Below are 24,021 nucleotides of genomic sequence, written 5' to 3'. Positions count from 1 at the left end.
CTTGCTGCATCCCTCTTCCTCTCCTCCACGCACCCACCAGCTGCCGAGAGCAGCTGCCTGGTGGGGCAGGCCTGCTCCATGTAACCCAGATGTACGTGAGCTGTTCTGCACCTGCAGCAGCGCAATGGTGCAACAGCTCGTGCCCTCACCTAACCCTTCCTTCCCTACCTTTATCTCAGACACCAGGCTTGTCGGCAGCTGTCTCCTTTACTGAAGAGCACACCTGGGTGTGCTGTCAGGTGAACAGGGACATAGGGAACAGTGTCTCACCATCACCCTGTTCTCTGGCTCTTGCACAGCTGCAGCAGAGGGTGTCAGATGACCATTCTTGGGACTAGCTCAGTGCCCAGCACCTCAGCCCTCTCCTTCTCTGTGGCTCCTCCATGGAGGCCCCCCTCAGCAGCACAAAGGGAACAGGAAGGATCTGGAAAGCTCTGTGGCTCTGTGCTGTTTTCATGCCTGTTTACACACATTGCTCTCTGAATGGGCAGAGGTCTGTGAAACTGCTGATTCATGAACATCTCTGCCATCTGTGGCCTCTTCAAATGAGAGTTCACCCTGACCCGAGGATGATTTACTTTTCTTGGCTGCTCATCTCAAACTGATGCTGTCTCCAGTCCCTCAGACTTCGAAGGATTCGGGTAAAAATAAATATTATTGAATCTCTTGTGAAGCTGTTAACTCCGAGCGGTGAAGCATTCAAGTCTCTGACAGAGAAGGGGAAGATGTCAAGAGCTAGTGCCAGGGGATGACTTCTAACCAATCTCATACCCAGCTATCCTCCTCAAACTACCCCTATCAGTATATGTGCAAAGTCACATTTTAGAGAGCGCTGAAGAATAAGTGAGAGCCTCTGATACTCAAGGGCTCTGGGCTGGGTCTGACCATGGACTGGAAACAGGTTAAGCTGCCAAAAACCGCACACATCCATCCCAGACAGGCTACAGCCACCTCCTGTCCCATCCCCAGAAAAGCTTCGTTTCCTTCTTCCTCATCTCAGCCATGACCAGCACCTGGTTTTTGCAGATGATTTCAGCTTCAGCCCTGCTGCCTTTCCCTCCTATCTTTTCTCACTGTGCTCTAACAATCTATTATTGCCGATCTACTTTCCCATGAATGGTCACAGTCTCACCAAGCAGGGCAAAGCTGTGGTCAGTTAAGATCTCCTGCCAGGGCATGTTATATGACACTATTGTGGCCAAGCAGTTGCCCCCTTCCTCCCCCCCAGCTACGTCTTCCTACTTGTGAAACCATCCCCTCAGAACTAGAAGAACCCGCTCCGGGGTAAGGTGCCTGAATAGGGCTAGCAGGAATTGGCCCTGAAACTTTGTTTTGAGAGCTGACACCAGAGGTGCTGCTCAGCTGCACCTCCCACTAACGTCACCAGCATGGAAGGTGCTTTGCATGCCTCAGTATTAGCCCCAGCGTTATCACAGGACAAATCACAACCATCATAATAAAATTTTGCAATAACCTCAATTTAATTAATAGTAAGGAGAAAAAAAAGTCTTGCCAGGTCAGATGGCAAACTCTTTGTTTCTCACGTGATGACTGTCAAATTACCATCTCCACAAAAGCACGTCACAGAGCACATTTAATAAACCTTGGAAATGTTTATCAAAGCAGCAGTAAAGATCCGTCAGGATCTGTCCACATGAAGAAGCCAGATACAGAGCTGGGTTTTAACGAGTTACTGCCAATAAAGGACTTGAGTGCATACAACTAGACTTCAACTGAACTCGGCTACTGAATTGCAGAGTCACAGACATCACTCTCAGCCACCTGCACTCTGTGGTCTCTCCTTGGTTCACATTCAAGTTTTCTGCTTCCACACCTGACCAGAATAGCATCTCCTTGGAGATGCACTTTATCCTCCACAGGCATCCAGAGACGAGGCACCCCTTCTCTGGATGCCTTAAGGCATGGGGTCTTGCAAACCAGCTCTGAGAACACCAAACGCAGCCTGAGGCTCTTCACACCATGAATTACTGATCACTTCACTCTAAAACAGAAGCTGCTCACTGACAGTGGGCCGGGGAGAGCAAACATCCCATTAGTGGAAAGCACGGTTTCACTCTGAAGAGCTTTACCCGGAATAGCTGATCAGCCAGCAGTTAGACAGTCTCATGGGAAGTGAGAGACAAGCACCCTCAGATTGAGGAACGCATTGAACCCAGGTCTCCCACTTCCTCAGTGAATGCTCTAAAATAAAAGACAGTGACTTAGAAGACAGACACCAGCCAGAAGGAAGGAGCACTACTCTCTTACTTCCAACGTGTTGCTGGCACCGTCCTTGGGGAGGAGTATGCCATCAGAATCCTTACAGGACTGAAGCAAGAACTCCTGAGTGAGGTTTCTGTGCTCTGATGGGATGGCAGGGATGTAAGGGTGGAAGAAGATTTCTGAAACGCCTGTACTTTCAGACTGTCCTCTAGACATCAAACATGCCCTCTGGTTGGGAGAGAGATGTCTCACACGTCTGCGTTAGGTCTGGACATAGCCCTGTTGCGAGCAGGGAGACTGAGGGGGAAGGAAGGGCTATGCCATTGTGCAGCACTTCTGCTGCAGTCCCTGGCAGCACACGCTCACCTGGGCTACAGCCTCCTCAGTCCATCCCAGCAGCCTGGCCTGCTGACTCCTCCCTGTCCACACTGCTTTTGGCTCCAGGGTCTGGCCCTTGAGGCTCTCTTGAGAGACAGCAGCACCCCCTGTTCGGTAGCTGTGCCCTGTACCGAGCCTCGCACACCCCGGCCCACAAGCAGCGCTTCTCTTACGGCTTAGAGGACCGGGGTGCCTGGGCAGCACTATTAGCACAAGGGTCTTTCATTTCATCCGCACTCTTTGGATGAAAGGATGTAGTTCACTGAAGCTTTATAGGTCTTTCGGCTAGTGAATGGGCATGTTCTATGGGAATTTGCTTTGGCTTTTCTATGTTTTTGTCTTCTGGTAGGACAGGATACTTTGAAAATCGCTTTCCCCGCCTTTGCAGGAAATGGGAGAGAAAAAAACAACTCTACACTTTCATACTGCAGTAAAACACTCTTTAAAGCGTACTAAGTTAATTCTGCCTCATCTGGGTGAAAATGCATTGTGCTGTCATGGCCTTATGTGTTATCTTGCAATAATAATAATAAAAACTTTCTATATAAAATAAACCAATAAAAGTGCATCAGTTTCAAGTGTTGGCTGATAACTCCACATACAGCATTGTTAGGCCTGCGATGAAAAAAGGCAACAACACAATTTTTTGCAAGCTGTTTCTCTTGGCAGATGGCATTTCCATTTTCAGTATAACTCAAAAGGCTGAAGTGACTGACACTACTCTTAACTCTAGTTAAACCCTACCATAGCTGCTGTAGCCACTGCAGAGTTCTGCTTTCATGTTGCTGCTAGCACAGGGAGTTTCAGAAGAATTTTGGATTGGCTTGGATACAAGTCTAGCAGGGTGCTACAAATAGAAATAGCAGAAGAAGGTAGTGAAGTAAAAATATGCAGTGTTAGATCACGGATAGAGAAGTAGCACAGACAGGAAGTCAATGAAAAAGATAGGCACGCTGTTGCTCTCTGCCACTTGCTATGATTTTGAATGCGCTCCCTTTCCAAATCCCCAACAGAATTCACACTTTCATTAGCCTTGCCTCCCTCCTTCATACTGACATTGGTAGTAGCCATTCCGGATAAAAAGGCAGCCACACTAGGAAGGAGAATGGCTGCTTTTAAACCTGCCCTTCAAAGCCGCCCTGTGCATTGCATAATAGTTCACACGGTCACCACACTATGAAGTTTCATCTCAAACAGGTAGAGTGGGGCTGAACAAAGAAGCCTGCACTTGAACCTTTCTGACCTTTGGGGATACATGTTTGTAGTCTGGGCTCAATCCATTCATATGGTGGCCCACATCTGAAAATCTGGGTGCCTGCAGCCAGGCTTTGTTGATCCACTTAATGGCCTGGCTTGTTTTCCAAGGTGCAGACCATGTCCAGTTCCTACCAACTCCTGTGGGACTCATCAGTCACATTAAGGAATCTGAATATGGATTTAGGAGCCTAACTTTTGGCACTTGGGGTGGAAAACTTTAGCCCGTAAGACTGCACAATCCTATTACCATGACAGCTCGGGAATGTGAGAACTCAGCAGTTTAGAATAAGGCGCCACATTAAAAATAGATTAAACTGAAAACAGCCCTTACGGCCTACGGCGCCTAGGACAAGTGTCTGCCAGCTGAAATGCCTTGTAGGTAACTGTTTGCTAGTGAATCAGGTGCTGGCTGAAGGTGCCCACAGTTGCCTCAAGTCACAGACAGATTTTTTTTCCAGAGACGCTGTATTATTTTTTTTTTAGCACCATATGAAACTCGACAGCTCCAACCCTAAGGGGATCCATGCAAACCTCCTGCTTGCTCTGGTTCCCATGGCACTCACATCCACTGAGTTTCACTTTGAATTTCAGCCTCACAAATCTCCAAACTCAGCCTAGAGTGATAAACTGTGCCAAGCTTGGGCTCGAGCTATGGAGCAGGACTGTTCCCCTTTCTTTTAACACTACTGTATGAAACAAGGGAGGAACCAAGTTCTGTGACACAGGAAAAATATGATCAGCATCCAGCGCAATGTGTTGGGAGGACTTATTTCCTGGTCCGTTTGCAGCCTGAGGGTGAAACAAAGGGTGAGCTTGTTTCCCGGGTTGGCGTCTTCCTGCTAGCCAGGGACAAAAGTCACTTGTCCTTTTGGTTCTCTCAGATCTGTCCAGCAATGATCACAAAGATTTGCTGACCTGCCGGTGGGCACTTCTGACAGCTGATGGGGTTGCATTTCAGTGGCTCTGTGCTTTCTTCTCCAACAGCTCCCAGAGGACACTGATGCTTTTATGCTTAATATATGCTGTCATTTTGTATTATATCTTTTCTTTGGAAGTAACTTTATAAATGACCAAACCAAAACACAATCTCAAACCCCAAAATCCAAACACCAAAAAAAGCTGAGGAGTGCTGCGGACATCACAAATGAATTACTGCTCCTTCAGCTGACAGAGTCAAAAGAAGCCATAGCCCTGCCTGCTTTACAAAAGTCATCTGCCATAGAGTGGTGGTTACTGGTCACTAACATTACTTCCCTGGATTTCTGCTTTTTTTTTCTTCTCCAGTCCCATGATGTGGTGAGGCCCTTGACAGAGGCTTTTGCTGCTGTATCAGCATTTGTGGCATTAAAAGAAAAGTGGCAATAGAGCAAACCTTTGGATTCCACAGCCGGGTTGCTTAAAGACATAAATGACCAAGCACAACCCCAGTGCCTAACTGTCCTCCTCGATCCGTCCTCCCGTTCCTGATTCATGCAGCAGTCACAGAGTGACAGCAAGGGTTACAGTCTTGCATAAAGAACTGACAAATGACTTGCTCAAAGCAGACTGGAGGTATTCACATGTAATGGCTCAATGTGCAGGAATAATATTACAAGCACACTCCATCCAATTTAATCTTCAGCTGAGTATAGTAACTCACTGAATATTGCAATACACTTGACAGATTAAGAAACCTTTTTATTTTATTAGGTTTAATTCCCTGCATATCTCTCTTTATTTTCCCTGCAGGATTGTTTGGGAATGCCTTACAGAAACAGGATCAACGAAAGAATAGTATATACCAGGTATGAGAACAACTAACTCTGCCCCATGATAAATACAATGCCAAAACATCACGGGGATTTCAGAGTAATTCCATTTCTGTTGATACAAGTTGTCTGAAAACATCATTGACTAGGTTCTGGTGGAATAAATGAAACCAGGTAAATGATAGATGGAGATCTATTTCCCCCGAGCCCTGGCTTTTTCAAAGACACCCCCTACTCCCTACACTCTACCCACAATCTATACATTTTAAAATCCAGAAGGCACCGTTTTTCATACGTAACTTTAAAAATTTACACTAGGCTTTATAATCCTAAAATACCTCTGTGGCACAAAGCCACATATGCAATACGTGGGTGGAAAAGCTGTCAGCATAGTGGAAAAAATATTCTGCTGAAACTCAAAACTCTGCAGAAATAGCTGAGTCACTCTTTCGCAGTTAAGGTAGTCTGGGCTTGTTACCCTCTTCTATGCCTCTGGATGGTGTCTGGCACACACACCCATCCTCGACTGCCAGTGACTCCAGTACATCTCTAAACGAGAACTGCCTTGGAAGTATCAGACTGACTTCCCTCACACAGGTGTATCTTGTCATCCACATACACGAACTGAGTGAATGCTGCCCATCCATCCTGGAGGCTCAACGCCCTTGGGCAAGTATGTACAGCAACGCAGGTAGATTTGCAGTGGCCAATTCATGTACATCAGCTCTGTTCTGGTATGCAAGATGATACTCAGCAGTATGCCCAATTTACGATTTGATCGCAGTTCTCAAGTCAAACAATGTTTCCCTGACCTCCTAAGAACTAATGCTTTTTTAGCTCCCCCCCCCCCTTTTAAGTCTCCTGATTCTTCAGTCAGCATTATTGTTTTGGCTGGGAAGAAGGAGCTGCCTAAGAGCCATTTATTAGCACATAAAATTAGTGAAATTGCAAAGGTCCCGAAGTCATAACTGCCAACAGATTATAGACTCTACTAAAGCAGTCACATATGAAATCTAAAAAGAACTCTAGTACAGCCTATACATTTTGATCCCCAGAAAACATAATTTGGCTTGAAAATCTTTTGATCCTTTGACCTGCATTTTAATCAGAATGCAAAATTTCCCTGAAAACTTGGAAGTATGCATATGTAAACAACAATTTAATTTCTATGTGCGAGATTTAACCATGTGCCAGATGTTCAGCATTTAAGAAAAATTTTTGTATGAACTGCAGCAACAATATATACCAAGTAGCTGTACCATACACACACAGCCACACAAATGCTGTCACTGGGATTCACAGTTGCTTATGGGGCACATTTGCCACTGTCAAATGGAAATATCAGACAGTAACTTTTGCATTTTAAGCCCTACGACGACCAGCACACTCTGACAAATCTTCCATAAAAGCTTATTTCCCAGTTTTGTGTTACACGCTAATATGATAGCCGCTAGCCAATTTAACTTGCATTCTTGTGTTTCCTCCTCCAGTGGGAGGATATATTTCATATTGTACATTATCAACAGGTGTCCAGGTTATACACACACCCCAAACTTGAATTGTTCCTTTACCCTGCTCTCCCATCACACTGGAGTTACGGGTGGGGCACTTGTGATGGACGAAATGCAGGGAAGGATTCCCCTACGCTTGAAAATTTTCTGAAACTTTCCTCATTGTTCTCATATTTCACAAAACCCAGCAGTCCTCCAGCAAGAGCACTTTGCTTTTCATGGGAAATGACTCTGACTGGGGAAAAAAAAATATGCTTTTCTAAATAAACAGATTATGTTATATAGCATGAAAGCTAAAAAAATAAAGTAGCCACAGCACACCTACACCCTGCCTGCATCGCCAAGCACACACACATGCCCAGGCTGTGGCTGGATACCATTTCAAGCGCTAGGCCCTCCAAGAGCAGATGTCAGACAGCTTGTTCTCTCTCAGGCCCTCTCCTTTTCCTGGATTCCTCTCCTTGAACATTTGCTCTCAGTTCAGTTAAACTCAATGCAAATTTTGCCACTGGCAGAATCAAACTCCAAAATATCTTCACTTCTACATCCTAACTGCAGCCTTTGTTCTTCTCTCTTTAACTTTCCCTCAGTATCGCATTTTCTTCCAAATTATGTCCCTGCTTGCCTCCGATGACCTTGTTTATGCTCCTGCTCACCGGTGGATGCCCGTAGCTGGCCTGCAATCACCTGTGCTACAGCACCATGCTGACAAAGGTAAAGCTGCTCTTGTTCAGATACGTTTCACACACGTGGCAGCCCTGGAGACGGCATTGCTAGACTCATATTAGAGGGCTGCTGTGCTCATTGGCTCCGGCCTGTTCCCTCAGCTAGTCCAGAGCACACTGGCCACGGCAGCACAAACAAGCAGAGCTAGGACACCAGCTGAGCTTCTATCACCATCAGCAGCATGGTTTGCAAAGGGATGAGCAGCTGCATCAATATGTAAACTTTCTATCAGCAGCTTATTCAAGAAAGGAAAGGTAGACACCGCTTGGTGTCCTTCCAGGAAGCTCCCTCCGAGTCAACCAGTAATGCCCAGTGAAACCAATAAAAAGACACCTGTAATTCATACCGGGCACGGAGCAGGCATCTTGCACAGAAGTTTGCTCAGTTACAAGCATGAAATACAAATTCAAAAATATAGACAGTTCAGCTGAGCCCTGAATTTTTCTCCTATTGGCTACTGAAAGGAAAAGAGACAATTTCACGTGATTAAATGAATACATGAAAACTCTCTCAGCGGGTTGCTCATGCACTCTTGCAGGGATAATCCAGGTCACTGACCTAACACTGAGAAATATATCCAGCTACTGAACAAAAGTCATGACCAACACCAGTCACGTCAAGAAACATCTGTCAGTGTTTAAAATTCTAAGGAACTCATCCATACACAAATCAGCTAATAAAAGTTACAGTTACATTACTGACAGCTAAAAAAAAATCAGATTTCCCACACCACTTGGTAACCAAAGTACAAAATAAATTATGTGAGCTAAATTTAAAATATGAATGACATTCTTCACATATTATATGATGACCATTATATTGTTATGGGTCTCATGAAATATCCACTTGGAATTTGCCTTAGCAAAGGATGCCTTTAAATTAGTTTTATCAACTCAGAATTCTTGATGTGATATTTGCGGATGTTATTGCTCACAATGCAAACATAAAGCAGTATACCTAGAGCTTTATTTATTTACATTACCTACATGTTCACTTAAAATCAGAACTTGATGCTTTCATGTGGTAATCATATACTGACTTTTTCAAATAAATGTTGCCAATAAGAGCTATTATATACATTCCTCACTTAGCAAGCTAAGTAATACAGTACTATTCTTAAAACTGCAGTCTAGGGAATTAAATCCTACTTTTGTTGCAGTCAATAGCAACCCCCCTCGCCTCCAGAAACAATTGGAATAAGCCAATTCTGTAACCAATAATAAGATAGGTCAAGAAATTTTTGGTATGAAAACTCTGGCAATCCCATTCTTTTGATATTTAACATGAGTTCCAGTAAACACAGGAGGGTTGCTGACTGGAATGAAGCAAGCAGCACTGGCACATAGCCTTCCACATTTTATATTATTTTATGAGAAGCCTAAATGCTAATTTGCACAATTATGAATCAACAACAGACACTCATTTCAGCCTGACTCTGTCATCAGGGTTTTAACTGAACTGGCATGTCAATAAAAATGTGAAAATAACTTCTAAAAAGTTAATGAATATACATTCCCAGTCCACCAAACTGAACTTGGTTCCACCAAAGCAAATTAGACCCTAATAAATGACATAAATGACAACATAATGAAAGTAAAATGTATATGTGACAGAGATGACTATAAGCTTGTAAATAAAAGCTAGAATACGTGACACTTAGTGACCAACAGCAGGTTTGGCATTCAGCCCTGATCTCACAGTTGCTGATTTGGGTGTACTTACTGGTATTCGTTCGCATCGTTCTCCTCTCCCTGAGGGATTTCAGTACAAATCACGTGATGGATCCAGTACATATCACCAGCCCAAGATTTATTTAGTTCTCGAGGCAGGTCTACAGCCAGATGCATTAGAAGCTGTGGAGGGAATACGCAGAGTGAGAAAACCGAGGTAAAAAAAGTTCCACAGCATTCAAGAAAGTTCTGAAACATTTTGAGGCATTAATTCAGCCAAGACTTTCCTGACTCCAATGGGATTTTGCCAAAGTGGTTTGAATGCCTAAAGTGGGGTTAATACCTAAATGTGGTTCTTTTAAATGTAAATAATTCAAAATCACAAAACCCTGCTCACAGAAGGTGCTGCGCTAATCCCTCTCTACAGTCACTTGCTACCGTCTCTCGGTGAAGCTGCACTCAGAAAAGCGCCCATTGCTGCCTGCTACTGAGCATCCTCACACGTCAAAGGAAAAGTCAAGTCAGCAAAGTAATAAAGGAAGGAGTAATGCGTAAAATAGGGGAGGTCTTGAATCTCTCTGTTGACTAGGAACTGTTGTTAAAATATAAGTTGCCCTGCTGCACAGAAAATACAGTCAGTGCAGGTAACCATAGCCAGCTTCCACCACATGGGCCCAGTCCGGTTCCCACCAAAGTCAGTGGCAGAACTCCAACGTGCTTAATGGGAACGGCAATAAGCTTTCTATCTCCTTAATATAAATGAAGATACACATCTCCTCTTTGACATATTTTGGGCTCAAAGCCATTGGCTGACACTTGTTTGGTTCTCTGCATGTATGTGAGTCATGGGATAATATAATGCCTGATTTTCATTCTGCCAGACCTGTCTTTCCCCATGGTTAACTATTAATTTCAGAAGCAAGTTGCAATACTGAAGTAAAACAGGATGGTGTTAAACTAAGAAAATTGCACTTAAATATTTAGAGTAAATGAATTGGATTCCCTTTGGTGAGGATTCCTTCCTACTTACAGCCTTTAAGACATGAGCCCATTGCTCCTGTACAGAAAGAGAGCTTGTGGAAGTCTCTAGCAAAGTACTTGGCAGGCAACCACTGCCTTTAGCCCGCCAGAATGGCTTGAGGAGAAACCTGATAATGGAAATGACATAAAAAAAATCTGTATTCTGAATGGTTGAACTTTGTTTCAGGCTACCTACACAGAACTGGGTTACTCTGGATATACAGGTGGTTGATAAACTATGAACACACTTTCTCTCTTTGGATCCATAGCCTAACTCCAAGATCCTAAGTGCTACCATTAAAAAAAAAAAAAAGATATATAATATGGGCTGGAAAGAATTACCTGAATGGATTTTTTCATTCTTCCAAAGTTCCTTGTGATATGCTTATTACTACTAAGTGTTGTCTCGGCTTTAAAATGCAGTCACTTCAGATGTGACAGAGCAAATCACTCTAAAGCACAGACATTTCCATGCAAGGTTTGTGTTCGTATGTGATTTCACTTGTATAAACACAGATTTCTTCAAGGGAAGAAAGAGATGCCCAGAACCAGACATGTCCATGTATAAACCATTATTTTTTACTTAAGCCATTACACCAAGAGAGGGCAGTGGGCCTGTTCCTTCACCCTTTACTCAGTTACACATTTGCCATTCTTTTCACCACTGAATTGGGTCAAACCCAATTCAACCAGTAATTTCAAACCAGTAAGTGCAAAGCACTGAGAAGCACCTGCTTTCTCCTAACCACAAAGCATCTTCCACTCCCCCCCTTTAGTGCGGAAATCTGTGTGGAGCACTCCAAAAACCATTCCTATCCTCCGACCCCCTGAAGCAGGTAGATGAGGCAAGTTCCTCAGGGGTAATTTGCCCGTCGGGGTGGGGGGTAGGGGTGGAAATCACTTGAGAAACTCCTCCGCCACCCCCAACCTGCTGCAGGACTTTGCTATGGTGGTGAGCAATCTCTCAACTCTGTACACAGTGCTAGCAGACAACTACTCCCTTCCTCCCCAACATGTGACTACTCGCTCGGCCTCTCAGTCACTGCCCACCCCCACGTCTCACCCTCTCCGTGTCCCCAGCCCCACGTCTGGGACTGGCGAGGGTGAGGGGTGGAGAAGGAAGGCCTGCACAGCCACATTTGTGTGGCAGGATGGGCAGAGGCTGGCAGCATCGCAGCAACACTGCATATAAAAGGAACAGGCTTGGTGGGAAACTTTCAAAAAGCCACCCCGCGGTCGTGAAGACAAATGCCGCTGAGTATATACACACCCACAGCACCCCGCCCAGCGCTGGAGCTGCTCAAGCCCTTGCCCAAGCCAGGATAAATAGTCTTGGTGCAGGGTGCGTGTGTGCGGTGAGATGAGTGGGAATGCCACATGTGAGGCCAACCCCTGCCCACAGTCCTGCCACACTTACCTGCTGCACCCGCGGCACGCTGCAGCAGCACAGCCTCCGCCTGCCATCTTCTTCTGCAGCAGCGTGGACCGCGGCAGCTGTTTTCACATGAGTGTGATGGACTAGACGGATGATCCCCAAAGTCCCTTCCAGCTCCAGCTGTCCTGTGATATTTGGAGCAGACAGTGCATAAAAATCCTTTCCACCACCCAGCGTTTATAATGCATGCCTAAATGCTGCTGAAACAGGCAAGGCACGGGATCACACATGAGACTGGAGCATTGCGGTACTGCTCGCTTTGACCCTGGTGTTCAGGCAAACATCCCTGAACATGCTGCTGTGAGAACTTTTCACCTGGGCAATGACTTAGGGACTTGCTAAAGGCTCAGCCGGTGTGCCAGGGTAAGGGTTCGGGTTGAGAGGAAGAGAAAACACAGAACTGCAGCTGCAGAGGGCTGAGAGGGGGACTGCCAAAGCAAAACACTGGCTGCAAAGAGCACCGTGCTGTGAGAACTTTTTTGTCTAGGCCGCGGTTGGGGGCCTTGTCGAAGGCTCAGCCTACAGTTAAGGTTAGGATTAGGGAACACAGCTCGCTTTGGCACTGTGTTTAAGGCAAGTGTCTCTAAACACTTTCCTGCTATCAATAATTTACCCTTTGTAATATTCCAGGGCACGCTGTGTTTATATAACTACTGAAACACCTATGTGGTAGATAGGTGATCTTAATTTTGAATCATAGAATGGTTGATTCTTCTGCCACCGAAGACCTGTTTAATCTACAATTCATTTAAATTAATGGAAAAATCTGCTTTGTCTGAGGCCATAAATGATTTGCTGAAACCACAAACACACACGGTGAGTCACAGTTCAGAACATAACTCAAACGACCAGGATTGTATTCCCATGCCCTAACCACTAGATTACAGTCCCTCCCACATATACCCTGCAATAATCTTTGCTCAAACGATAACAGCGTTTCCCCACTTTACACGTTGGACGGCATTACTCAGTAAGGCACATCATACCCGACAGGAGTACAGCTCTGCAGGGCTGGGGGAGGAAGGAAGCACAAGTAAAAGTCATTATTTTAACTGGACACCACTACAATTTAACTCTTCCCTTGGAAAATTACCAGCTCTGAATCCCCCGATTTACACCCAGCCGAAGAATTAAAGACTTAATCCTGACCTGCGCTCATCTTGACCCATCCGAGCAGAGAGCGCTCGCAAGCCGAGTATGGCGGTGGGTTTTGGAGGAGCAGTCTTACCCTTCCCCCGCCCAGCAGAGCCACACGAACTCCCCAGGTAGCGGCAGACCCCCCCGGCACCGCCCAGCACCCAGCGGCCTGCAGCGGGGCAGGGGCCGGCCCGGAGGCCGAGTGGGGCGGCCAGGCTGCACCTGCCAGGGCTGAGGCGCCTTGGGCCGCCATGCAGGGGTACGGCCCAGCTATGGGCCTGGGTGTCAGACGTTCACCCTACCGGGGCGTTCAGTCCCTGCCGTCGGTGTGCCACGCTGGACATGCCACGGTGGCAGCGAGCGCTGGGGAGCTCGGTTATCCCGGGTGGATCGCCCTCCCCGGGGAACGGGACGCAGGTGGCTGCTGAAGGGGACTGGACCCGGCGCGGCCTCCCCTCACTCGCCCGAGGCGCGGCCCAGAGCCGCCGCCGACCCGCCGGCAGGCAGCGCCCGAGCCCGAAGCCCCGGGGAGGAGCGGACGGGCGGCGACCGGGGGGCCCTGCGGAGCTCCCCTCACAGCCCCCGGGCGCTGCCCCGCAGGCCGGGCCGGTCGTTACTTCACCTCAGGGCCGGCCGCCGCCACGGGGCAGCTCTGGGAGGTGACGGCCCGGCCGGAGCCGCCCCCCCGCCCCTCACGGCCGCTCCTTCCCGCGCCGGCGCCCCCCGCGCGCCCGCGGCCTCGAGCGGGGCGGGGCGGGGCGGGGCGGGAGCCCGCGGCGGGGCCGGCGGCAGCTGCTGGGCGCAGCGCTGGGAGCTGCAACGGCCGCTGTCCCCGCGGGGAGCCCGGCCGGAGCCGCCGGCGGTGCCCCTGAACCCGCGCCGTGCCCCTCGTCCCGCCGACACCGGAGCGCTCCGGGGCGACGCCTCCGGGCCGGACCCGGCCGGGCGGGGGCGGGAGGGGCCCGGGGCGTGCCTCGCCGGGAAGGGCCGGGCAGCGGGAAGGGCCGGGCAGCGGCGGCGCTGACGAGCCAGCGGGGCCTGGCCCTGCCCGCGGCCGCCCCTCGCACTCCCCCCCCCCCCCCCCCCCGTGGCCCGGGTGGCGGCGCGTCCCCTGCGCCCCGCGGGAGACCCCCGGCGGGCTGGCGGGGCCGGAGGGGCCCGCGTACGGTGGGCTGCGTGTCCTCGTCCCGCCCGGCGCCTTCCCTGGCGGGGGTGGGGGGCGGCAGGAGGAGCCCCCGGCTCAGCCGTGGCGGTGCAAGGGCAAGCAGAGCATGACTCACCGGCCCACATCTGACACCACAAGTATTTAGGAAATTGCCGTGCTCTTAAAGGCAACCGTGTATTTATTTCTGTGGGGCGAAAGCGAGGGACTTGCGCTGCACGAAGGCGTTTTGGTCCCCAGTGCTGGCCGGGCACACGGGCGCTGGCGGGGAGCAGTGTCCCGAGGAAGACGAGGGCTTGTGTGCTCCTGCTACAGAACAAGAACTGGAAACGCACAGAGAGGCCGATGGTTATGGTAGAATATATGCTGTTTATTTATGAACATAACCAGGACTTCTGACAAACTTTATATGCGGTCTTTCCCCCCCGCCCCAAAATTCAAAAAAACTCACCAATGTGTGCATATACATACATGTATACATACCCATACACACACCCCGCATACGCACACAGCACATGCATACACACGCCCCCAGCACTGTGCTCCCACTGTCACGCTTTCGGACAGCTTCATGTCTCCGCCTTGTTTTCTCCCGTCGTGACTATTTCTAACCGGACAAATTCTTGTGCAGCTACGACATGAGGAAGAAACATTCTGCACGGCTACCAGCGCTCCCTGGAAAGGGGCCTGTTTGTTTGTTTATTTTTCTCTCTCACCCTGCGAGAAGCTCCAGAGTCCAAAGGTGCTGCAGCACCAGGGACGAGCCTCCTCGCCCTACCGCAGGCGTCCTGCAGCCCCGCACTCCCCTCCAGGCACCCCTGCCTGGGGGTCGGGAGGCAGCAGCCGGCCCAGGACAACATGAAGGTGGCAACACACACTCACACTCACCCACCCATCCAAATAATAAAATAACATTGCAGCACAAGGGCATAGTCTCTGTCACCAGGTAAGAAAGTCGTGTGATGGCAAAGATCTAAGTAATACAATAAAAATAAAGTGTAGCTAGTATACACAGAAAGGCTTTCACATTACATGAGGCACAGCTTGGACAGACAGAGACTTGGAGAGGAGCTAAATGTCCTGGAATAAAGCAAAATACACTGAAAGTTCATAGTAAATACCCGCATCAATAGGTATTTATTCACTTGTGCTTCGCCACGTTGTGACATACAGTACAAGACGCTGCTGCTCTTCCTTTTGATGGAGGGAGCTCACCGTGCTCCCCTGCAAGCTGCTGTTCCATCAGTCCCAGGCTGTCCATTGGCCACGCAGCAGCGGTGGCCTCTGCCCCACTCCCAGCCGATGCAGGGGACAGGGCTTGGCAGAGGCAGCCCAGCCAGGCTGGGACAGTCCTGGTAGCAGTCCGGCAGCTGTCCCGCACCTCAGCGCTCCAAACTAGGCGTCTGGTGCTGCGCGTCTTTCGGCCTCAGCCCTCTGCTCCTCACCGGCCTCGCCACTGCTGCCCCTGCCTACTGCACCACAGGCCAGCTGGGGCTGGGGGGGGGGGGGGGGGGGGGGGGCTGGCCGGCACCCCCAGGCACCCCAGCCCTCACCCTTCTCCCTCAAACCCTGCCAGGCTGGGGGGCACAGAAAGCCCCAGAGCTCCTGCAGCCAGTTTTTAAGGCACATCTGGATTGCTATGCATGCTTCGTTACTGTCATTATTATTGTTATTTACCCTGTGTAGACACGTGGGCTTTTTAATTTCTTCTTTCCCCTCGCCTTTCACCTTACAAAACCCACCATGTTTCAGCTTATTTCGCGTGTCATCCCTAAGGCACAAACCTTTTAATATTACAGCTGCCTGGCTTCTGGTATTGGTCGTTAATCGTTAAAAAAAAACCCAAACAAAACAAACCCCCCAACCCCCTCCCCCCCGCCCCCCCGAAACAATCTGAGATCGCTGCGCTCTGGTACGTATAGTATCTATAGGTGAGCGAGGGCGGCGCCGCCAGTCCCGGCGCGGCGCTAGGCGCAGCTGCCCATGGCCTTCACCAGCGAGCTCTCGGGCAGCTGCCTGAAGATGCCCCGCAGAGTCTCCAACTCCCGGGTGAGCTGCTCCACCCGCTTGCGCAGCCGCTCGTTGTCGGTGGTGAGCTCCAGCACCTTCTGCTGCGTCTCCACGTTGCGCTGCTTGGCCTTGTCCCGGCTCTTGCGCACCGCGATGTTGTTGCGCTCCCGGCGCACCCGGTACTCGTTGCTGTTCTTGTCCACTGTCTTTTTCGATTTGCTCCGGTGGTCCGCGGGCATCATCTTGAGGGTGCCCGGGGCGGGCAGGCCGCCGGGGGGGTGCGGGTGGTGCGGGTGGTGCGGGCTGGGCACGGGCGTGGGGGGAGGCGTGGGGTGCCCGGGCTGGAGGTGCATGGTGGTCTGGGCGCAGTGGGCGATCTGGTACTGCAGGTGGGACGGGTGCTGCTGCGGAGCGTGGTGGGGGTAGAGGGCCGACAAGGCCGCCGACTTGACCTCCTCCTCCTCGCGGGGCTCCTGCTTAATCACCAGCGGCCGCAAGCCGGGCGCGGCGATGCGCTCATAGAGGGGGTCGAGCTTGCCGTCCATGTAGCCGGCTACGCAGCCGAAGAGCGGCTGCTGGTGGTGCTGCTGCTGGTGCCCCGGCGCCGAGGCGGCGGCGCCGGCCCCATGCATGCTGTGGAAGTCGAAATCCCCGGCCAGGATGGCCTTGGCTTTCTCCTGCTGCTTGCTGTGCTGGAAGAGGTCGGCCAGGAACTCGTCGTTGAAGGCGGCGGGGTCGATGTAGGCGCTGATGTCGATGGAGTTCTCGTTCTCGCAGATGTCGCCGAGCTCCGCGCCGCCCGCAGCAGGTGCCGCCGCCGAGGGAGCCTCTCTGTAGCTGTAGGCGCTGCCGGGCAGGGGAGTCTGGAGCTGGTGGTGCTGGCTGCTGCTCATCGGGGGCCGGGAATCGACCTCGTAGAAGTTGGTTTGCTCCATGAAGCACCTACAGTCTGCCGGACATGGTGAAGGGCTCCTGCAATCCAGGTTTCGGACGGTGCGGCGGCAGCGGCGGCGGCGGTTCTACCAAGCCTGCGGCACCACGGCCCTCGGCGGCGAACGGCACCGCGGCACGGTGCTGCAGGCACGGCACGGCACGGCGCGCCCGGAGCCCGTCCCCCGCCCCAGCCCCAGCCCGCCCGAGCCCCACTCGCCGCCTGCCTGCCTGCCCTGTTGCTAGTGGGTTGCCTCGGTCCTGCGAGCCGTATATATACACCCCCGCAGCAGGGCCGGGGATCGCCCTCTAGTGTCCAACCTCCTGCTGGGAACCTTTGACCACCGCGCAGCCGGGTCTTAGCGCCCCGGTAGGGCAGAGCCGCCCGCCCCCGGGAGCCGCCGCCGGGCCAGCGGCCCGCACGGCCCGGCCCCCGCCGCCGCCCCGGGCTCGGCGGGCGCAGGGCGCTGGGCTTCGCCCGCCGCGGGGGCTCCGCGCTGATAAGAGGCCCGGGGAAACAGCGCGGGGACTTTGCGCCCTCCCTGCCCGGGGCCGCTCGGCGGGGCAGAGCGGCCAAAGGCGGCCGGTACATTTCCACCGCCCGCCCCTGCGCCGAGGGCTCCGACCCGGCGACTCCTCGGCCGCGCCGCGGGGAACGGCTCAAAGTTCACCGTCGCCCGCGCGTTCTTGCGAGCGCTTGGCCGCTCGGGAACACTCGCCCCGCCGTGTTCGCCTGCGGGACCCAAGGCGCTGCTGCCCCGGCGGCGCTTACTTGCCGGCAGCGCCCTGTCGCCGGGCGGGCTCGGAGCGGGCGCGGGGGGTGGGCTGCGCCGAGCCCCACCGCAGCCCGGCTTCACCGGCGGGGCCCGCCCGGTCACAGCAGGGCCCGCGGCGCCGGCCCCGGGCGGCGCTAGGACCCGGCCGCGGATGGCGCCCGGCGGGCAGGGGCGGGGAGCTCGGGGGGGCAGCGACGGCTCCCCGGCTCCGCTGGGCTCGGCGCGGTCGGTCGGGGCCTCCCTGCCTGCTTCCGCGGCGAGCGGCGGCCCGTCAGGCCCGGGGGGCTGCCCTCCGCGTCGGGACAGCCCGGGCCGGGCCACCTGCGGGCCAGCGGCCCCGCGGCGGTCGCCGCTCGCCGGGAGGGTGGGGTAACCGCGCGGTCTGCCCCGCACCACTCAAGCAGGTAGATGTAATTACGGATTTCCCAAAACGCACACGCAGCAAGCTCGGCCCGTGTCGAGCGCGGACCGACTCCCGGCGTTTACCCGAGATAAACCCGCGTGAGCCGGGTCCCGCTCCCCGCCGGAGCCGGGAAGCCCGGGCGTGTGCCCGGCCCGCGGCCACCCCCCTGGAGACGCCGGTCGCCTTCCCGGCCCCGTGTCCTGGCGGCCTGGGGAAGGCGGTGGGTGCTCCCGCCCCGGGGCCGGGGCAGAGGAGCCGCATGTCTGCCCCCCCCCGGGGCAGCCGGCCCCGTCCTGCCGCAGCCCCCGCCGCCGCGGGAGCCCCGGTCTCAGCTGCGGCTCCGCAGGGGTGAGGACGCGGTTTCCTCCTGCCGCCACCCCCGGCAGGCTGCAGGGCAGATGTGCCTGTCCTCCCCTGCACACCTCCCGGGTGCACCTCGGGAAGCCCCGCGGGCATTCAGCTCTGCTGGTCCAGAAGGTCCTTTGGGCACAGAGGAAGGACAACTCAAGGCCGCTGGAGCAGGTGCGGGCTTACAACTGCTATGAGGAGAGTTGCAGAGAAAATTATTCAATCCTAGTGATGACTGGAGAAAAAAAAAAAAAGACAAAAAAAAACCCAAACCCAAAACCCCCACCAAAGGCAAACGCAACCTGCTACAATTCTTAGTTCTGGATGTTCCAGTAAAACAGAAGCTTGTGACAGTAAAATCCTTGCTCAGAAAGGGTCTGACAGATTCCTTGCAATTAAAAGTAACTGACAAAGTCAAACAGGAAACAAAATTACCACGTACCAGGAACCCATGTTTTTGTACCACACACTGCACATCTGAACCTCTGTTCCGCCACCAAAAAGCAAGGCCAACAGAGTCAGTTGGCTTTTGCCCTCTAGTATGCCCTCAGGAGAACAGATTCTGTGATTACAGCACAGAAACACACTAATTTACAGGCTACAGAATACACTTTTCACTATCAACAGAAAAAAAAATCATTCCTAAATTCTTTTTATATACAGTCAGTATTTTCTGAAAGTATGTGTTGCCTTCACAGTAGCAGCAGTGCCTCACTGGGGTGCTTCAGCGGCCCGTGGGGAGCTGCAGCACTGTCTAAACAACCAAAACACTAGTAAGAACTCTGAACAAAGTCACGATACAGAGGAAAAGCCTCAAGTCTGTGACAGGAGCAAGTTTTGGATGCTTCAGAGTGGAGAGTAAAATGTCCCCAGCTCCACCCAACTGCCCAAATTCTGCTTGTTCAAGTGAACCAACTCCCAGAAAAAGGACAAACCCAGAGACGGACTTTTTGCCTGCTGGGAGAAATATCATCTGCAATAGTAGCTGGTAAGCAGTTTATACTTGGAGCTTCTGAAAGGCTTTATCCGACTCTGAAGTCAGCAGAAACAGGAATAGGCCATGGACATTTAAAATAAAAGGTCAGTGCTGCATGAAACAGCAGAAGCATATAACTTTGTCATTTAATAACAATACCTACGCCTCTGTACTCTTAAAATGCTCTCACATTTTATAATCATTCTGACATTAAGGCCTAACCACATATTAAAAGAAATTCAAAGTAAATCAGAAAGTTTAGGATCAGATTCCATTCCTAATTACTGTAATTAACGAACAAGTCCCCACAATTTAAGGACTGGTTTGCTCAGTATTTTTTTTTTTTTTACATAGACCACTTTTATCTAAGTTAAGAACTTTTAAATAATCTCTTTTTACACAAAAACAGAAATTCCTGTTCAAATTGTTTTAATATTGTATAAAATGAGGTTCCCAGACTAGGACAAATACAACAATTCTTTGTCTTTTTATTGTCCTGCCTTCTTTGAAGGCAAAATGTTCAGAACCTGATCTTCCCTCAGACGATCCCAGTGTGTATTTGCACCTTCACAACAACTGTGACTGATACCAAATATTTCAAATTTTATGTCAACAGAACACTTTTGTTCTTATTGCTTCGGTTACATGTGTCAGGGAGTTAATTTAACTACAAGAGGAAGGATGTGTGTTGCATACTATGGATCCCTGAAGCAGCGCTGTCAACTCTTGAGGGTGCTATTCTTCCATCTCAAAGCAGATCTCGCTGTCTGGGAGCTAGGGGAGGACGGGGGAAGCACTCCACAATCCAAAACAGCACCAAAAGTCATTTATACAAAGTCAGCTGCACTGGTTGCTGCTAGTAGGGAAGGAAACCGAATAGAAAAACAGAATCGTGGAGGAACGTGAGCATCTATCTGCTTTAAATAAGTGATTTTTATGACTATGAAGAGCTTTTAATTGCACCACAACACTGAAGTCTGTTCATTGTACCTGAACTTGGCTCCTGTGCTGTTTTCAGGCCTTTGACTCCCATGGGCTGCAAAACAGGTTACCTGGCTACAGGATCCAGGCTGGCTTTATAGGCCGCGTGGGCAGTACAGTGCTCTGCTCCCTGATCCAGCAGCTCAGAATTATGTACAGAACATGGCATGTGGCAGCCCTGTTAAGAATCAGAGTGCTATTACACGTTTATTTTACTACCTCGTTAAACTAGAACATTTCATTGCTACTGACAAAGCTCCAGAGTGTCCTGTTGGCATGTAAAACTTCTTGGGGTGAATGCCAGCACGTCCCAGCTGCTCCTCTCTCCCACCTGCAGAAGGGGTGGGGGGAAAGGAGACAGATTTGGCTAGGGCAGGGATGGGCACTGTGGAGCAGAAAGGACATGCCCTGGGAGTGACAAGGGGACATTACCCTCAGGCTGGGTGTAGTGCTGTGCCCCGAGTGCACCTGGGGAGCAGGCAGGGATGGAGCAGCAGTAGTTTCCTATGCAAATAAAGATCTGGCAATCTAATGTTTTAATTGTTGTGGTGTGACAAAACAAAATCTTGTCCCCTCTCCTGTGTTTTCTGCCCCAGGGAGGGGAAACATAATACTGCACATAAAGGCTGCCACACATGATAATTTTCAGAGGAAAACGCTTCACATGTCAAAGCCTTGCAGACCAGCATACCAGTATGCAGGGTGGTATGACAAGAAGGACCTTGCCTTCAGCTGGGAAAGGCAGCTGGTGACCGATTACCATTTTTGAATTGCAGTTTGGTCCAATGACAGATGATTTACTTAACATTACAGCCTCCCTCCTTTGGAGAAACACTTGTTTACAGCTCCAAGGTGAACTAACCCAAATCCATGCTATCTTCCTCTTCCCTTTTCACATTATTCTCCTTGTCTTCAGGGTCTCTCTGACCATGTCCTCAACCCTTGCTGTCCTTGTGCTCTGCTGACTTCTGGCCCCTCTACTGAGAGCTCAGTGCTTTGCAATTACCAAGCTAGCTGACAGGGAGCAACTTTTCACTTCCATTTGCCTGATTACTGCTCACTTCCATTCAAATGGTGCTCATAACCCAAACTGTTTCCAGCTTGTCACCTGTAATCATGTGCAATCAGTCTGTGAAGTTCTAAGTGGTTTATCTGTTTACAATTTTTGCATAGTTAATGAGCCATTACATACATAGTTCCTCTCTTACAGTTAGGACCATATTTCACTGACCATATTCATGGTGCCCAGAATATTCCAAATGCTTTTCAGATATAGGATTAAGTTCTGTTCCAAAGAACAGACAGTTGAAATATCACCAAAAAAAGAAAAAAAAAAAAAAAGCACATGATAGTATTGCTCCTCACCTCTCACCATACTGTTTTCTTTTGCAGCATTAGGCCATCACTTTTGCCTTAAGACTTCCCTGGATGATGTTTACAGTTCTCCTATTGTATACATAAATTACTCCTTTGCTCAATATTTGGCCTATCCACAAATCATCCATTCTCTCTCTATTCTTTTAGCTTAGACTAAACAATTATCTTCCTTTTTCACACCTGAATTTACTTTCCAGTCTTCTGTCTACCTTACAAACTTCAGTGGTTTCTCTCATCATGAGCAGTCCATAATTGTTAATTCATTCACGTTTACATCTCCATGGGAGGTGGAGCAGTGTTGTTACTCTCTATTTTACAGCTAGAAAACTGGGAGATGGAATGACTTGTCAAGGCCACCCAAGAAATAAGTAGCAAAGCTAAGAATTTGATCGCTGCTATGTCCTGAGCTAATATCACAACCAATGAGCAAGCAAAAGTTTGACTACTGCTTCCCTACAAATGAAAAACTTTATATTTTTCATACACTTCCTTGCTTTTTAAAATTCTTTTAAATGGAAAAGTTAAATTAGTTTTTATCTTAATATATATTTATTTCTGAATACATCATTCTTTTCTTTTTTGTTTTTTTTTTTTTTTTGCCATTGTATCCTTAAGGGAGCATATACAAAATACAGCTTTTAGGGGCAGAGAGTTCTCAAAATACTCTCTGAAGACTGTAACTCTTAGAATATGGATGGCTACTTTTCATGGCAACATCCAAGATGGGGATCCAAAACCAGAGATCTAACCTCCTTGTAAATCCAGAAAACTGGAACACAACTTGTACCTGTGTTTGCACAGAGGTGACACCAACTTTGGCCATTTAATTTAGATGCTCTCAGAGTGCCTGCTTGAGCTATGCAGGGAACTTAGGCTCACAAATCTCAGTGTCCTCAACTGCACCTAAAACTAGATACCAAAATAACAGCATCTCGATAGTCTTGTCACGCATGAAGTCAGCTGGACTGCACACCTGGGTTAGCATCACTATTTAACAAAGCCATGCCAGTTAGAGCAATAGCATCTCCTCACTTGTATGATTAATTCACTCTGATACCCAAAGCATATTATGATTATCAGCTCTTCCTAAAAATCTAATTTGCAATACTAACTGAAGTAGCAGCTAAGGCTGAATACATAATATTGGTAATTGTTCCGGAACACACCTATGTGAACACTGCAATGCAACACTGAATCACACAAGAAGAAAATACCCTTGTTTTTCTATTACACATACATGTGTTCTGACTTTGCATTAATCCTTTGAAAATATCCATGTAGTCATCCTGTAACATTGCTCTTCCAATGCAAAAGGTAGTTTACTGGGCTAAGCATAACTTTGGCAATGTTTAAGGAGACCATGTATAGTAATCCCAAATCATCTGCTTTTCAGAAGGTATATTAACAAAGATGGGCTAATACATTTTGAGAAGGCGACTTAAGCAATGAGAGACCTTACTACTGACTTAAATGTTACTTTTTGCCGACCTCTTTGAGACTTTCAAAAAGAAGATGGTACAGCATGGCTCAGGCTTCATCACACTTTCTAGATAGTTCTTGTATGCACTGTGGACATTATTCTGGGAGTAATTGCAAAAACAAATAAAAAAATTTATATTATGGAAATACCAAAATATATTAGGCACTTTCCAGAAGTATAGAAGGACATCCCTTTGCTACACAAAGAATTTACAATCAGAACAAGATAGGAAAAGTAAGAACGATGGGACTGGAAAGGAAGAGGAAGGCCAGCTTATAAAAATTAAGTCCCATTTCTTAATTATGTATTTTAGCATGTGGCACATCCTGTCACAAAATTTAGTCCCTGATATGGACTAAGTTCTATGTTCTCATCCTCTCTTAACCAACTTTACTCCCCTTTACAGGAGACTGTTACAAGGATCAAAATTAATCTACAGAGTAAAAACATGGTAAAATGTTACATCCTGTAGT

General features: G+C 49.7%; 1 protein-coding gene and 1 long non-coding RNA gene across 8 annotated transcripts in view; both read right to left on the bottom strand.

Moving 5' to 3' along the window:
• Positions 1 to 13,742, bottom strand: part of LOC119157950 — a 29,888-nt gene extending 16,146 nt beyond the window's left edge. For 2 of the 7 annotated variants that reach the window (XR_005107705.1, XR_005107709.1), the window contains exons 1-2: positions 11,951 to 13,741; positions 9,566 to 9,696 (exon numbers count right to left, since the gene is read on the bottom strand). This is a non-coding gene — a long non-coding RNA (uncharacterized LOC119157950). Of the gene's footprint in view, positions 1 to 9,565; positions 9,697 to 11,950 lie in introns of all 7 variants that reach the window. The other 5 variants (XR_005107708.1, XR_005107704.1, XR_005107706.1 and 2 more) reach the window with 5 other exon arrangements.
• An 874-nt stretch (positions 13,743 to 14,616) lies between these two features.
• Positions 14,617 to 17,388, bottom strand: CEBPA (CCAAT enhancer binding protein alpha). Its single transcript, XM_037409368.1, has one exon. It carries the CDS (start codon positions 17,210 to 17,212, stop codon positions 16,235 to 16,237), a length of 978 nt encoding a protein of 325 aa, XP_037265265.1. The 5' UTR covers positions 17,213 to 17,388; the 3' UTR covers positions 14,617 to 16,234.
• Between the last annotated feature and the right edge of the window lie 6,633 nt (positions 17,389 to 24,021).

This window comes from Falco rusticolus, chromosome 15 (genome assembly GCF_015220075.1).
Source record: "Falco rusticolus isolate bFalRus1 chromosome 15, bFalRus1.pri, whole genome shotgun sequence".
Lineage (NCBI taxonomy): Eukaryota > Metazoa > Chordata > Aves > Falconiformes > Falconidae > Falco > Falco rusticolus.
Note: the sequence above shows the minus strand (reverse complement) of the source record. Positions and strands in the feature narration are given on the sequence as shown.

What these genes read in the sequence shown, in the direction of transcription:
- CEBPA (XM_037409368.1), bottom strand. Translation starts at nt 17,212, where the DNA reads ATGGAGCAAACCAACTTCTACGAGGTCGATTCCCGGCCCCCGATGAGC.